At 42.4% G+C, this 14,929-nt stretch overlaps 1 protein-coding gene and 1 pseudogene across 1 annotated transcript in view; one reads left to right on the top strand and one right to left on the bottom strand.

Annotated features, from left to right (window-relative positions):
- The first annotated feature begins 3,518 nt into the window (after positions 1-3,518).
- LOC469069 (zinc finger protein 91) overlaps positions 3,519-14,929 on the top strand; it is a 37,057-nt gene continuing 25,646 nt past the window's right edge. The window contains 1 exon segment of the mRNA XM_003316240.7: positions 3,519-3,785. Coding sequence (XP_003316288.6) covers positions 3,783-3,785 — 3 coding nt within the window. The 5' untranslated portion in view covers positions 3,519-3,782.
- On the bottom strand, positions 9,746-14,156 carry LOC468805 (cdc42 effector protein 3-like; annotated as a pseudogene).

The following is a 14,929-nucleotide window of genomic DNA, read 5'->3' as shown; positions in this document are numbered from 1 at the left end:
GCAATTCTACTACTGCGTATCTACATGAAGAAAAAGAAATTATATGCGTAAGACACTTGCACACACATGTTTATAGCAGCACAATTTGCAATTGCAAAAATATGGAAGCAGCCTAATGCCCATCAGCTAATGAGTGGAAAAAGAAAATGTGGCATATATATACCAATGCATACTACTCAGCCCTAACGAGGAATAAAATAATAGCATTTGCAGCAATCTTGATTTAGTTGGAGACCATTATTCTAAGTAACTCAGCAATAAAAAATCAAGCATTGTATGTTCTCACTTATAAGTGGGAACTAAGCTATGAGAATGCAAAGGCATAAGAATTATGTAATGGACTCTGGGTACTCAGCAGAAAGGGCGGGAGAGAGGGGTGAGGGATAAAAGACTACATATTGGGTACAGTGCACACTGCTTGGGAGATGGGTGCACCTAAATCTTAGAAATGATTACAAAAGAACTTATCCATGTGACCAAACATCACCTGTACCTTAAAAACTTTGGAAGTAATAATAATTACAAACAAAAACAAAAAAACACAAAACCCCGTAAGTTTAACTTTCTATGTTTTGGCTGTTTTGTTTTGTTTTGTTTAGAAAAGGTTTCTGTCACCCAGAATAGAGTGAAGTGGCTCAATGAGGGCTCACTGCAGCCTCGACTTCTGGGCTCATGCAATTTTCCTCCCTCAGCCTCCTGAATAGCTGGTACTAAATGTGCAGGCTACCATGCTCAGTTAATTTTTAAATTTTTTTTAGACATGTGTTTTTGCCATGTTGCCCAGGCTGGTCTCGAATTCCTGGGCTTAAACAGTCTTCATTACTTGCTCCCCCAAAGTGCTGGGATTATAAGCATGAGCCAACATGCCTGACTATAATTTTTTTATTTTATTTTACTTTTTATTTTTTGAGACGGAGTCTCACTCTGTCAGCAGGCTGGAGTGCAGTGGTGCGATCTCGGCCCACTGCAACCTCTGCTTACTGGGTTCAAGTGATTCTCCTGCCTCAGCCTCCTGAGTAGCTAAGACTACAGGAGCGCGCCACCATGCCTGTCTAATTTTTGTATTTTTTAGCAGAGACAGGGTTTCACCATATTTGCCAGGCTGGTCTTGAATTCCTGACCTCATGATCCACCCACCTCAGTCTCCCAAAGTGCTGGGATTACAGGCGTGAGCCACTGCACCCAGCCCAGAATCTTTAATATGTTATAAAAAAGCTAACTATATTTAGATTTGTTAGTTTACAGAAAATTCAAAAAAAATCTTTTATTAAATGTTAGAAGCAAATTTTTGATGCCGCAAAGGAAATAGTACTTGAATGTAAATTTTCTCAGCAAGACAATATTTACTTTTATAGAAGGGTGCATCTTGCGAATGGAGCAATGGCAAGAGCACACCTGAACAAGGGAGGGAAAAGAGTTCTTAGCCCTGATGCAGGTAGCCCCTACTGCTGTGTCATTCCCCTATTGGCTAGGGTTGGACTGCACAGTCTAAGCTAATTCCCATTGGCTATTTTAAAGAGAGGAGGAGTACAAGCCAGAGTGGTGGGGTGAGCAGTTTGGGTGGGAACTACTGTTATGGAACAGGTGACCAAGGTGACTCAGGTCAGAGCAGGTGACCAGGGGTGACTCAGGATGGAGCAGGTGACCAGGGGTACAGATGTAAACTACTGATTAGAACTGGCGGGAAGGTTGTTTACTAAAACTGGAGACAAAAACAACAAAGAAGTTAAACTTTAAAATGGAGAATGAAGAACAGGGAGCTGAATATACTGACATACTGATTCTTTGAAGAGCAATTTAGAACTCACTGTATTTAACATTAAAATATATAAATGTTTTTTATCTACAAATATTAATATAAAACAGTTCAAAATTACTTCCTAGGGATTTCACTAAAAATTAGTTTGTTAAGGGTTAATTTAATTAATATAATATAAGACCACTAGATGTAAAAAAAACTAATTCTTCAAAGAGAATGTTTAAGGCCAGGTGTCGTGGCTCACGCCTTGTAATCCCAACACTTTAGGAGGCCGAGATAGGCAGATCATTTTGAGCTTAGGAGATCGAGACCAGCCTGAGCAACATGGCAAATTCCAGTCACTACTTCAGATAAGGAAATAAACCGGGCATGATCGCGCACGCCTGTAATCCCAGCTACTCCAGAAGCTGAGGCTGGAGAATCGCTTGAATCTGGGAGGTGGAGGTTGCAGTGAGCTGAAATCATGCCACTGCACTTCAGCCTGGGTGACAGAACAAGCTTCTCTCGGAAATTAAAAGAAAACAGAGAGTGTATAAACAAAAGCAAAATATGCTTTTGATGAAGAAAGTTAGAAACATTTGTCTGCTTTGAAATTACTTAAAGGTTCCTTCAAATTGAAAAAGTAAAAATAATGTAGATTAAAATGAAATATAAAAAGTTAAACAATGGACCGGCATCATGGCTTACCTATGTAATCCCACTACTTTGGGAGGCTAAGGCAGGTGGATCACCTGAGGCCAGGAGTTCGAGACCAGCCTGGCCAACATGGTGAAACCGCATCTCTACTAAAAATACAACAAATTAGTCAGGTGTGGTGGTGCACCTGTCATCCCAGCTACTCCAGAGGCTGAGGGAGGAGAATCCCTTGGACCTGAAAGGCAGAGGTTGCAGTGAGCCAAGATCGTGCTGCTGGACTTCAGCCTGGGCCACAGAGCAAGACTCCGTCTCAAAAAAAAAAAAATTAAAAAATTATAAGAGATCATAAAATATGTATAAAAATCTAGAGAGGTCAAAAAAATTTTAATGTATTTTTATTATTTTTTGCTGGGGTGCAGTGGCATGATCTCAACTCACTACAACCTCTGTCTCCCGGGTTCAAGCGATTCTCCTGCCTCAGCCTCCGGAGTAGCTGGGATTACAGACGTGTGCCACCATGCTCAGCTAATTTTTATATTTTATTTTTCATTTTTTTGAAATGGAATTTCACTCTTATTGTTCAGTCTGGAATGTATTGGCGCGATCTAGGCTTACTGCAACCTTGGCCTCCCGGGTTCTAGCAATTCTCCTGCCTCAGCCTCCCGAGTAGTTGGGATTACAGGCACGCACCACCATGCTCAATAATTTTGTATTTTTAGTAGAGATGGGGTTTCACCATGTTAGCCAGACTGGTCTCGGACTCCTGACCTCAGGAGATCCACCTGCCTCGGCCTCCCAAAGTGTTGGGATTACAGGTGTGAGCCACGGCGCCCGGCTGAGAGACTTACAATGTTTTATCAAATTAGCTTTATTATTGATAATACACTATTAATAAAGTAAAAGTTGATTTTCTCTGGAACAAAAATTTTATGTATTATTAATATACATCAAATATTTTTGTTCACATTTTGAATACATTGAAAGAGAGCAAAGAAGAGAGAGGATTTTCCCGTGCTCTGAGGTGGGCCTGGCTGAGCTGAGGAAGCCCTGCCTGAAAAGGTTGCAGCCTACGCTGTCACTCTTTCTTCATTCAGCCCAGTGTCTGATCACATCTTCTGTCACTCAGGGCCTGAGAAGGCGGGGCCTTAAACGTTATCTAATCAGGGACGCTGGGCTGGGAACTGTCCAATCAGGCACAAAGCTGGAGCGGACAGGGCGGCTTCCGGGATGTGGCTGGGCCTTTGTCTCTCGCTGCCGCCGGAGTTTCCAGGTCTCGACTTCGCTGCTCTGTGTCCTCTGCTCCAGGAGGCCCAGCCTGTGTGGCCCTGTGACCTGCAGGTATTGGAGAGCCACAGCTAAGACGCCAGGAACCCCTGGAAGCCTAGAAATGGTGAGACTGCCAGGTGCGACGTCCCGAGAGAGGGAACGGGGCTCGTTGAAACCGGTGGGATGCGGCTGTGGCGAGCCTCAGGCCTTCCTTCAGTCAGCTCCACAATCCGTGCCCGGGTTCTTTCCCAGCTCGGCCTCAGTCCCCTTCAGCGAGAAGATGGCGGCTGCGCTGACAGGCGGGCTCCGGGCGTCCTGTCTCTTCCCTGCCCAGTGACTGTGTCCTGGCCTGGAGCCCTCTCTGGGCAGCTCTGCACCCGCAGCGCCGCGTCTCTCCCAGATTGTGCAGGGACCACGGGAGGGTCCTCAGGGGAGAATCCTGACTGGAGGTGCTGGCTCATGAATAGGAAGCACTTTAGTCCGTGGGGTTCCCAGGGCCTCTTTTTTTCTATTAAAAATTTATGGGCGTCACCGCGAAAAGATTAAATAATTTAATCAAAGAGTGATTCAAACATTGTAGAGCACCCAGCTATGGTTTGTAATTTGTGGTCTATGAAAGGCCTTGAAGGAGATATTTTTATAAGGTTCATGATAAAGAAAACCAAATTCAGTAATTTGCTAGGTACAGTTATGTAGGTTTGGTTTTGTTTTGTTTTGTTTTTTGAAAAGGCGTTTTGCTCTCTCGCGCGGGCTGGAGTGCAGTGGCGTGATCTCGGCTCACCGCAACCTCTGCCTCCCGGGTTCAAGCGATTCTCCTGCCTCAGCCCTAGTAGCTGGGATTACAGGCGCCTGCCACCACACCAGGCCAATTTTTTTATTTTTCGGAGAGACGGGGTTTCACCTTGTTGGCCAGGCTGGTCTGGAACTCCTGACCTTAGGTGATCCACCCACCTTGGCCTCCGAAAGTGCTGGAATTACAGGCGTGAACCACCGCACCTGGCCTAGTTTCTTAATTTTTACAATCTAGGTGGAAATATCCTTCTTATGTAATCAGAGCTTAATTGGCAGTTTATAGTTGCTTAAGCCTAAATTTTGCTTCTGCCAATGTAGTAATTTACCAAAAAATGCTCTTGAGTTTAGATTTTTATTTTTAGAAGTAGAAATCCGAGGACTAGAGCCACCTCAATCTAATTGCCTGCCACTTAATTTTTCTCACACTCAAAAGGGGACGATTTTTCCCTGAATTTTTTACATGTGTCTCAAGCAGGGCCTCAAGTCCACCCCTCATCCCCTGTTCCTCCAGCCTAACTCTGGCTTGCAGTAAAATACTAAATTTCCAGTTTCGTCTGACATTCCCAAATGCCAATTTCCCCTCCCTAATTCACTTTATCAACTATTTGTCCTGTAGTGTACATTTTGATACCGATTTTAATCATTTTTATTTTTAATTTTTGAGACGGAGCCTTGCTCTGTCACCCAGGCTGGAGTGCAGTGACGCACTAGGCTCACTACAACCTCCGCCTACTGGGCTCAAATGATTCTCCTCTCTCAGTCTCCCAAGTAGCTGGACTTACAGGCGCCCACGACCACGTCTGGCTAATTTTTGTATTTTTAGTACAGACAGGGTTTCACTATGTTGGCCAGGCTGGTCTCGAACTCCTGGCCTCAGCTGGTCTGCCCACTTCGGCCTCCCAAAGAGCTGGGATTACAGACGTGAGCCACCGCATCTGGCCAATTAATTTTTTTTTTGACAAAGCATTTGATGGCACATTTAAAAAGATTTGTTTTTTTTGGTAAATACTCCCTGTGAGAAGAAAGCAAAGAATAATCTCCTGACACTGTATGGTAAAATATCTCTGTGCGTTTTTTCGTCTATTTTCCCTAGACGCAGCTATCTTACCAGAATGTTTTTGGGTCAGGTTTTCCTTTTGGAAACTGTATAGGGTGATGTGTCTTCAGTCACCCTTCAGTTTTTTCTTGGACCTAGATTTCAGTACTGTATGGGGATAAACCAAGATACCCACCATGGCTATGTGTGCTAGAGTGTCTAGTGAATATCAGCTTCTGGGTCATATTCTCTCATAGGACAACCTGAGGTATTGAGTTTAGCTTCTCAAGTGTGGACGTGGATGCCCTGAGGCTGAGAGGCATTTCCTGGTGCACTTTTTTTTAAAGTTAATTCCTTGAGACATTAATATTGCCTTCACCCAATTCAGCTTTCATTTCTTGGAGACACATTGCTGGCCAGCCAATCAGATACTAGTATTGAGGAGAAAACAAATAATTTCTGCCTCCTGGATTCCTTTAGGGGGCAGAAAAATAGTGCAAGAAAAATAGTTAAAAAAATTTCTAGAAAAAAAATACCCAGCACTCCAAAAGACAAAAAACAAAAAAAAAACTCAAAAACCCAAAAAACTGACCCCAGTTAGATGGCGTAAGAACTTGCAGAGTATAATGTGCCTGAGGCACTCACTGGGGCATAGTTCAGAGTCTCCTGAGAGGGGGTTATTGAGCACTTAAGTGAGCAGGATGGGATGGGACAATCTCTCAAGTAATTGAATGGCCTGACTTGACACATGAGGAAGACATATCTGTATCTTGAAAAGCTTTGTTCACTTATTTTGACCTAAGGGTTTTTTTTTTGTCTTATTTATTTATGAGTCGAAATCTTGCTCTGTCGCCCAGGCTGGTGTGCAATGGTGTGATCTCAGCTCACTGCAACCTCTGCCTCCTGGATTCAAACATTCAAGGAATTCTCCTGTCTCAGCTCCCCAGTAGCTGGGATTACAGACGTGCACCACCACTCCCAGCTAATTTTTGTATTTTTAGTAGAGATGGGGTTTCACCATGTGGCCCAGGATGCTCTCAAATTCCTGCCCTCATGATTTTTCCACCTTAGCTTCCCAAAGTGCTGGGATTACAGATGTGAGCTGTCGTGCCTGGTTCTATATCCTGGTATTTTGATTTTTGAGTTTAATGCTAAATTTTATGTGATGAAACTTGGTACCTCCTAGAAGTGTTCCCATGTGACTATTTTTTGCAGGCTTGAGCCTGCAAAAGGAGGTTTTTAAAGACCCAGTTAGTTCCTTCTGGGGAGCCTCCCCTGCAGATGTCCCAGCTTGCTCACCTCAGCTATGGAAGAAGCCCCTATACTGAGACAATCTACAGAGCCCTGGAAAGCTGGCAACCTACATGCAGATGCAGTTAAGATTAATATAAAAGGGTATTGGGAGGGTCTTACTGAAGATGAAGTTATTGTTTTGAGGCAGTTTCTAGACTTTTTAAAATAAAAGTTAGATGTATGTAAAAACTTGAATTTCAAAGGAGTATTGCAACAGGAGGAAGTAGCGACTATAAGATTTTTAAAGATTGCAAAGATGAGGCAGACAGTGGCTTTTTTTCCTAGGGAAAAGCAAACAAGATTAGTAAGGAGGTAGGAGGGGAATGTTTAAACAGAGGGTAATAAAATCAGATTTTGAGAATGTTTTACCCTGAAGTCAGCATGTTCTTAGGATAAACATAAAATGGGGTTGTATGGTGGCTCAGACTGAGGGTAGCTCAAAGTTCAGGAGCCTGTGGGAAGAAAATAAACAAGTTCAGTTTGATTAAGAAGTATTTTATGTTTACCACTGAAGACAAAGTCAGCTGATTTTTAATGAGGAAGAGGAGAAAATGCACAAAGCGTTTTTCTGGCTGTGTGATAGGTAAGAAAAGAGAGCAAAAAAATAGATACTCTCAAGGTTTCAGAGAAAAGGGAATACTTATACATTGCTGTTAACAGTGTACATTAATTCAACCATTGTAAAAAGCGGCGTGGCAATTCCTCACAGAACTAAAAACAATTACCATTTCACCAAGCAACCTCATCATTGGGTATATACCCAAAGAAATACAAATTATTCTCTCATAAAGACACATGCACAAGGGTGTTCACTGCAGCACTATTCACAATAGCAAAGACATGGAATCAACTTGAATGCCTATCAATGGTAGACTGAATAAAGAAAATATGGTATGATCAGGCACAATGGCTCATGCCTGTAATCCCAGCACTTTGAGAGGCCAAGGCAGGTGGATTGCCTGAGCTCAGGAGTTTGAGACCAGCCTGCGCAATATGGGAAAATCCCATCTATAAAAATGCATCTCTAAAAAAAAATACAATAAGAAAAATTAGGCATGGTGGCACACGCCTGTGGTCAGAGCTACTTGGACAGCTGAGGAACAAGAGTATTGCTTGGCCCACCACGATGGCTCATGCCTGTAATCCCAGAACTTTGGGAGGCCAAGGTGGGTGGATCCCTTGAGGTCAGGAGTTCAAGACCAGCCTGGCCAACATGGTGAAACCCCGTCTCTACTAAAAATACAAAAATTAGTCGGGCATGGTGGTGGTGGGCATCATAATGAAAAGGGGTTTTCCCCCCCCACCATAAAGTGTTCTTGGAGAACACAAAAGATAGAGAATTTTATTAATCACAGCTGTTTATCATCTATGTGCTTCATCTTTTTCCACCTTTATTCTTGGTCTTATACATTTTTTTCACATGACTTTGTTGGGGTTGTACTTTTTTCTTTTCTGAGACGGAGTTTTACTCTAATTGCCCAGGCTGGAGTGTAATGGCACAATCTCGGCTCACCACAACCTCCGTCTCCCGGGTTCAAGCGATTCTCCTGCCTCCACCTCCCAAGTAGCTGGGATTACAGGCATGTGCTACCACGCCTGGCTAATTTTGTATTTTTACTAGAGACAGAGTTTCTCCATGTTGGTCAGGCTGGTCTTGAACTCCTGATCTCAGGTGATTCACCTGTCTCAGCCTCCCGAAGTGGTGGAATTACAGAAGTGAGCTGGCGCGCCTGTCCCGGGTTGTATCTTTTATGTGAAAATGGTAAATATGACTACAGTATTCTGCTGAGTTCTGTGAGTAGCTCTAACAAATTAGTAAATTTCAGTAACATTATGGGAGTCCCCAGTTTCTAAACAGTATCTCAGAAGCATAGATGGGCTTATAGAGTTTGTGACTGGCATCTGCAGTGAGGACAATGTTGTGGGACTGAGCCCTGAATCAAGGTCTGTGCTGACTCTTGGTGGTGTCAGAATTGAAGTTTTAGACAATAAGTTGGTGTTGGAGAATTGCTTGGTGTTTAGCAAACTCTACAGATTTGGTGCCAGAAGAAAGATACCACAGACTCCTGGATTAGAATAAACCTCTGGGTGTCCAGGAATGAGAGGCTGTGCTCTCTACACAGGCTGTCACACTGTCCCTTGTTCTGTGATTCCAGCTCCCCTTCCAGGGTGACAGAGGACCTAAAACTTAGAGGAAAGGAGCTCTGATGGCAGATCCCCTTTTGCCACAGCCACCACCACAAGATTTTCACCCACTCACTAACATACCCACTAGACATTAATGTGTCCACACCTCTCCCAGGACAGGGAACCACACTCAGGAATTTTACTACAGCATTTTTGATCCTAGTGTTTTTTTTTTTTTGCCAAAAACTTACAGAAGTATCTCCAAGTCTTCTGGCATATTCCCACCTCCAGACACTGAATCTGCAGCAGCAGCCTGTTTTGTCCACCAGCCTGGGGTTCTGGACCACCTGTTTATAAACTCATCTGCCTGCATGGACCCAGAAATAAATCAGAGTACAGCCCCATCTGGGCCACTATCTGTAGCACAAACCAGTCCTTCTACCTGGAGTGTACTCTTCCCTACCCAGGGAGTTTTTTTTTTTAAACTTCTATTTTTGGTTTAGGGGTACACATGCAGGTTTGTTATACAGCTAAAATTGTGTCATGGTGGTTTTGTGTATAGATTATTTTGTAACTAAGGTACTAAGTATAGCACCAAAGAGGTATTTTTTCTGACCCTGTTTCTCCTGCCACCCTCCACCCTCAACTAGGCGTCAGTGTCTGTTGTTCCCCTCTGTGTTCATGTTTTTATTATTTAGCTCTTACTTATAAATAACCTGCATTTGGTTTTCCATTTACGCATTAGTTTTCTTTCTTTCTTTCTTTCTTTCTTTCTTTCTTTCTTTCTTTCTTTCTTTCTTTCTTTCTTTCTTTCTTTCTTTCTTTTTTAAAGATGGTTTCACTCTTGTCACCCAGTCTGGAGTGCAATGGCGTGATCTTTGGTCACTGCAACCTCCACCTCCTGGGTTCAAGCAATTCTCCATCCCCAGCCTCCCAAGTAGCTTGGGATTACAGGTGCCCACCACCATGCCTGGCTAATTTTTGTATTTTTTAGTAGAGATGGGGTTTCACCGTAATGGCCAGGCTGGTCTCCAACTCCTGACCTCAGGTGATTTGCCTGCCTTGGCCTCCCAAAGTGCTGGGATTACAGGCGTGAGCCACTGCGTTTGGCCTCCGCATTGGTTTTCCAAGAATAATGGTCTCCAGCTTCATGTTGCTATAAAGGGCATAATCTTGTTTTTTTCTGTACCAGTTCCATGTTACTTTGTTTACTGTAGCTCTGTAGTATAATTTGAAAACAGGTAATGTAATGCCTTCAGTTTTGTTGTTTTGCTTATGTTTACTTTGGATATTCAGCCTCTGTTGTGATTTTATATGAATTTTACAATTTGGTTTTATATGAATTATACAAAAACAATGTTTTTGGTTATTGTTTTCTGTTTGTTTTTTATGACCACACGGTATTCCATGATGTTTATGTATCATATTTTTTTATTATATGTTTTATTTTATTTTAGAGACAGGGTCTCACTCTGTTGCCCAGGCTGAAGTACGGTGGCATAATCATGGCTCACTGCAACCTCCGCCTCTCGGGTTCCAGCAATTCTCCTGCCTCAGCCTCCTGAGTAGCTGTGATTACAGGTGTGCACCACCACGCCCTGCTAATTTTTGTAGTTTTAGTAGAGACGGGGTTTCACCATGCTGACCAGGCTGGTCTGGAACTCCTGACCTTAAGTGATCTGCCCACCTCTGCCTCCCAAAGTGCTGGGATTACAGGCATGAGCCATTGTGCCCGGCCTTTTTTTTTTTTTTTTTTTTTTTGAGACAGTCTCACTCTTGTTGTCTAGAATGAAGTGCAATAGTGCCATCTCAGCTCACTGCAACCTCTGCCTCCCGGGTTTAAGTGATTATCCTGTCTCAGCCTCCCAAGTAGCTGGGAGTACAGATGCCCACCGCCACCATGCCCGACTAATTTTTGTATTTTTAGAAGAGATGGGGTTTCACCATGTTGGCCAGGCTAGTCTTGAACTCCTGACCTCAGGTGATCCACCCACCTTGGCCTCCCAAAGTTCTGGGATTACAGGCATGAGCCATCGTGGTGGGCCAAGCAATACTCTTGTTCCTCAGCCTTCCAAGTAGCTGGGGCCACAGGTGTGTGCCACCATGCCTAACTAATTTTTCTTATTGTATTTTTTTTAGAGATGCATTTTTATAGATGGGATTTTCCCATATTGCGCAGGCTGGTCTCAAACTCCTGAGCTCAGGCAATCCACCTGCCTTGGCCTCTCAAAGTGCTGGGATTACAGGCATGAGCCATTGTGCCTGATCATACCATATTTTCTTTATTCAGTCTACCATTGATAGGCATTCAAGTTGATTCCATGTCTTTGCTATTGTGAATAGTGCTGCAGTGAACACCCTTGTGCATGTGTCTTTATGAGAGAATAATTTGTATTTCTTTGGGTATATACCCAGTGATGAGGTTGCTTGGTGAAATGGTAATTGTTTTTAGTTCTGTGAGGAATTGCCACACCGCTTTTTACAATGGTTGAATTAATGTACACTGTTAACAGCAATGTATAAGTATTCCCTTTTCTCTGAAACCTTGACAGTATCTATTTTTTGACATTTTAATAGCTGTTCTCACTGGTGTGGATGGTATCTCATGGTTTTTCTTGGCATTTCTCTAATGATTATTGATGAGCATTTTATTGCATGCTTGTTAGCCAAATGTTTGTCTTCTTTCGAAAAGCATCTTTTTCATGTTTCTTGTCTACTTTTTAATGAGGTATTTTTTTTCTTATAAACTTGTTTAAGTTCCTTATGGATTCTGGATATTAGACTTTTGTCAGAAGCATAGTTTGCAAATATTTTCTGTTATTCCGTAGGTTGTCTGTTTACTGTGTTGATAGTTTCCTTTTCTTTGAAGGAGATTTTTAGTTTAATTAGGTCCAATTTGTCAATTTTTACTTTTGTTGTAATTGCTTTTGGTATTTTCATCATGAAATCTCTGCCAGTTTCTGTGTCTAGAATGGTATTTCTTTGGTTATCTTCCAGGGTTTTTTATCATTTTAAAATTAACATTTCAGTCTTTAATTAATCTTGAGTTGATTTTTGTGTATGGTGTAATAAAGGGGTCCAGTTTTAGTCTTCTCCATAGTGCTAGCTGGTTATTCCACAACCATTTATTAAATAGGGAATTCTTTCCACATTTCTATTGTTACTTTTGGTGAAGATCAGATGGTTGTAGGTGTGTGACATTATTTCTGGGCTCCCTATTCTGTTACATTCATCTATGAGTTTGTTTCTGTACCAGTTCCATGTTGCTTTGTTTACTGTAGCTTTGCAGTATAATTTGAAAACAGGTAATGTAATGCCTTCAGCTTCGTTGTTTTGCTTATGTTTACTTTGGCTATTCAGACTCTTTTTTGGTTTTATATGAGTTTTACAACAGTTTTTTTTTCATTCTGTTAAAAATATTTTGGTCATTTGATATCGAACAGCATTAAATCTGTAAATTTTGGAGGACAGTATGATCACTTTTAGGATATTGATTTTTTCTATTTATGAGCATAAAGTTGTTTTCCATTTGTGCCATTTCTGACTTCTTTAAGCATTGTTTTGTAATTCTTATAGAGATCTTTCACCTTCCTGGTTAGCTGTATTCTTAGATATTTTATTATTTTTGCAGCAATTGTGAATGGGATTATGTTTATGATCACATTTGGCTTGGATGTTGTTGATTCACAGGGATGCTACGAATTTTTGTCCATTTATTTTGTATCCTAAAATTATTTTTTTCCAAAGGCATGTAAAAATATATTTTTACTTTAACTTTAAAAATAACTTAGTTACAGTAGTACTTTGCCTGTATCTTACCAACATGTAGCTGACAGTTAAAATTTTGCAATATAGATATAATATATAGGGATATATAAGAACTACAAGAAAATCTCCAAAACCCGTAAAGTTCAAATGTGAAAACAGAAAAGTTTTAACACTGGAGAATTCTCTATGGTGAGCCCAAGCAATATATAGAAAAGAGTCTAGAAAAAAGGCTGAGGTGTTAAATATGTTTTTACTTCCTCTTGCTCAGAAAATGTTGGAGTGCTGTAAAGTTCTGTAAATTTCTAATGTGACTCGCCCAGCCCTTTGTAGCTAGTGCCAATCCTGGCCAAGCTAGATTTCTTGTGTGTCTGCAAACAATATGTGAGCCAAACATCACCAATGCCTGCTGAAAATGGGTTCTGACTGACAGATTTCCTCGTTTTGCCAAGACAGGATTTTTTTTTTTTTCTAAATTGTTTTTGCAAACAAGCTATAACAGGTAAAAAATAAAAATGCTTTATAAGAATATTATTTTAGAAAACCCATCACAAAACTGCAAATACAGCTTCAGAAGCCCTTCTGTTCAACTGCAGTTAGTTTAGTTTGTTTTTGTACCTTCTACCCCAAAGGAAATAAGTTGGCATCCTGTTACTTATTTTTTTCCATGACATTCAGCCCCTCATCCAAAAGTGAGGGCCCAATATCAAGCTGCAGGGGAAGGAGGGAACCTGTAAGATCAGAGAGGGACTCCTCTGACTTAGTCTTTCCCTTGATGAGCTTGCATGACGCGGGATGGTGAAACATGTCTTCGGCTGGCCATTCGGGGTACTGTTCGGACAGGTTGGAGGAGTGACTGTCCCTGCCCTGTCTGGACTGAGATGCGGAACCGCTGGAGCCCCATGAGGTGTCTCCCTGGTGGACTGTCCCGTTCTCCAACAGACTGCTTTTCTCCTGACCTTTTTCCTCCATGACGGGCTCGCAGCTAAGCCTTGGCAACTTTGCTGGCCGAAAGGACTCCTGTTTGGAATTAAAGTTCACCGGTGACAATAAGAGCAACATGAGAGCTTGGGACCCTCCAGTGATCGTGAGGGAGATGGTATTTTTGACCACTGAGGAGGGTGTTTCTGTGAACACAGAGTCTGAGGTGCTGTTGGCCCGGAAGAACTTACTATGCCTGGGGAGCTGACCCAGGTGTGCTTTCTCCTAGTTTCCAGGTAAAAGCTCATTGTTCCCTTGAAGAAAGGAAATATCTCCAAAGACGTCATGCTTGGCCCTCTTTGCCGATTTGGATGGTATGGCAAAAGTCTCCAAGAGGGGGACTGATGATATCGGGAGACAGAATGTCTCAGTTTAAATTTCTTTCCTTTCTTGTTATTGGCTGCTTTCAGGTAAATTGGGGCCTTGGCTGGCATTTTGGAATTTGAGAATGTCTGTTTTGCAAGCGGAAGAAAGGGCAACTTTTTTCACAGATGGTATATGTTTCTGAAGAATCTTTTTCGTTAGGAACTGTCACATTTTTCTCAAGTGGCTTCAGAAGTGGCTCTAGCTGTGCGCGGTTCCGGCGTGGTGGGCGGTGACCTGCAGGGAAGCGAGGCCACCTGAGTGCACTGCCCTGGCCAGGCTGCAGCTCCCCAGGTCCCTTGCAGCCCGGGATTGGTTGGGCGCGGAGGGCTGTATCCTGAAATTATACTGAAGTTATTTGTAAGTTTAAAGAGCTATTCTGCCAAGTCTCTACGGTTTTCCTGATGTGGAAACCTGTTGTCTGCAAACAGGGATAGTTTGACCTCCTCTGTTCCTGTTTAAACGCCTTTAATTTTAATTTTAATTTTTTTTTAGATGGAGTTTTGCTTTGTTGCCCAGGCTGGAGGGTAGTGGCACGATCTCGCTAACTGCAACCTCTGCCTCCTAGGTTCAAGCGATTCTCCTGTCTCAGCCTCGTGAGTAGCTGAAATTACAGGCACGTGACACCACGCTCGGCTAATTTTGGTATTTTTAGTAGAGACAGGGTTTCACCATGTTGGTCAGGCTAGTCTCGAACTCCTGACCTCATGATCCACCCGCCTTGGCCTCCCAGAGTGCTGGGATTACAGGTGTGAGCCACTGCATCCAGCCAAATGCCTTTTATTTTTATCTTTTGCCTGATTGCTCTGACCAGGACTTCCAATTTTATGTTGAATAGTAGTGTTAAGAGAAGGCATCTTTTGCCTTTGGCCAGTTTTCAAGGAGGAATATTTCAAGCTTTTTTTTTTTCT

The sequence above is a fragment of the Pan troglodytes genome, chromosome 20, assembly GCF_028858775.2.
Source record: "Pan troglodytes isolate AG18354 chromosome 20, NHGRI_mPanTro3-v2.0_pri, whole genome shotgun sequence".
In the NCBI taxonomy this organism is placed as follows: domain Eukaryota; kingdom Metazoa; phylum Chordata; class Mammalia; order Primates; family Hominidae; genus Pan; species Pan troglodytes.
This window is presented reverse-complemented; position numbering and strand designations above follow the sequence as displayed.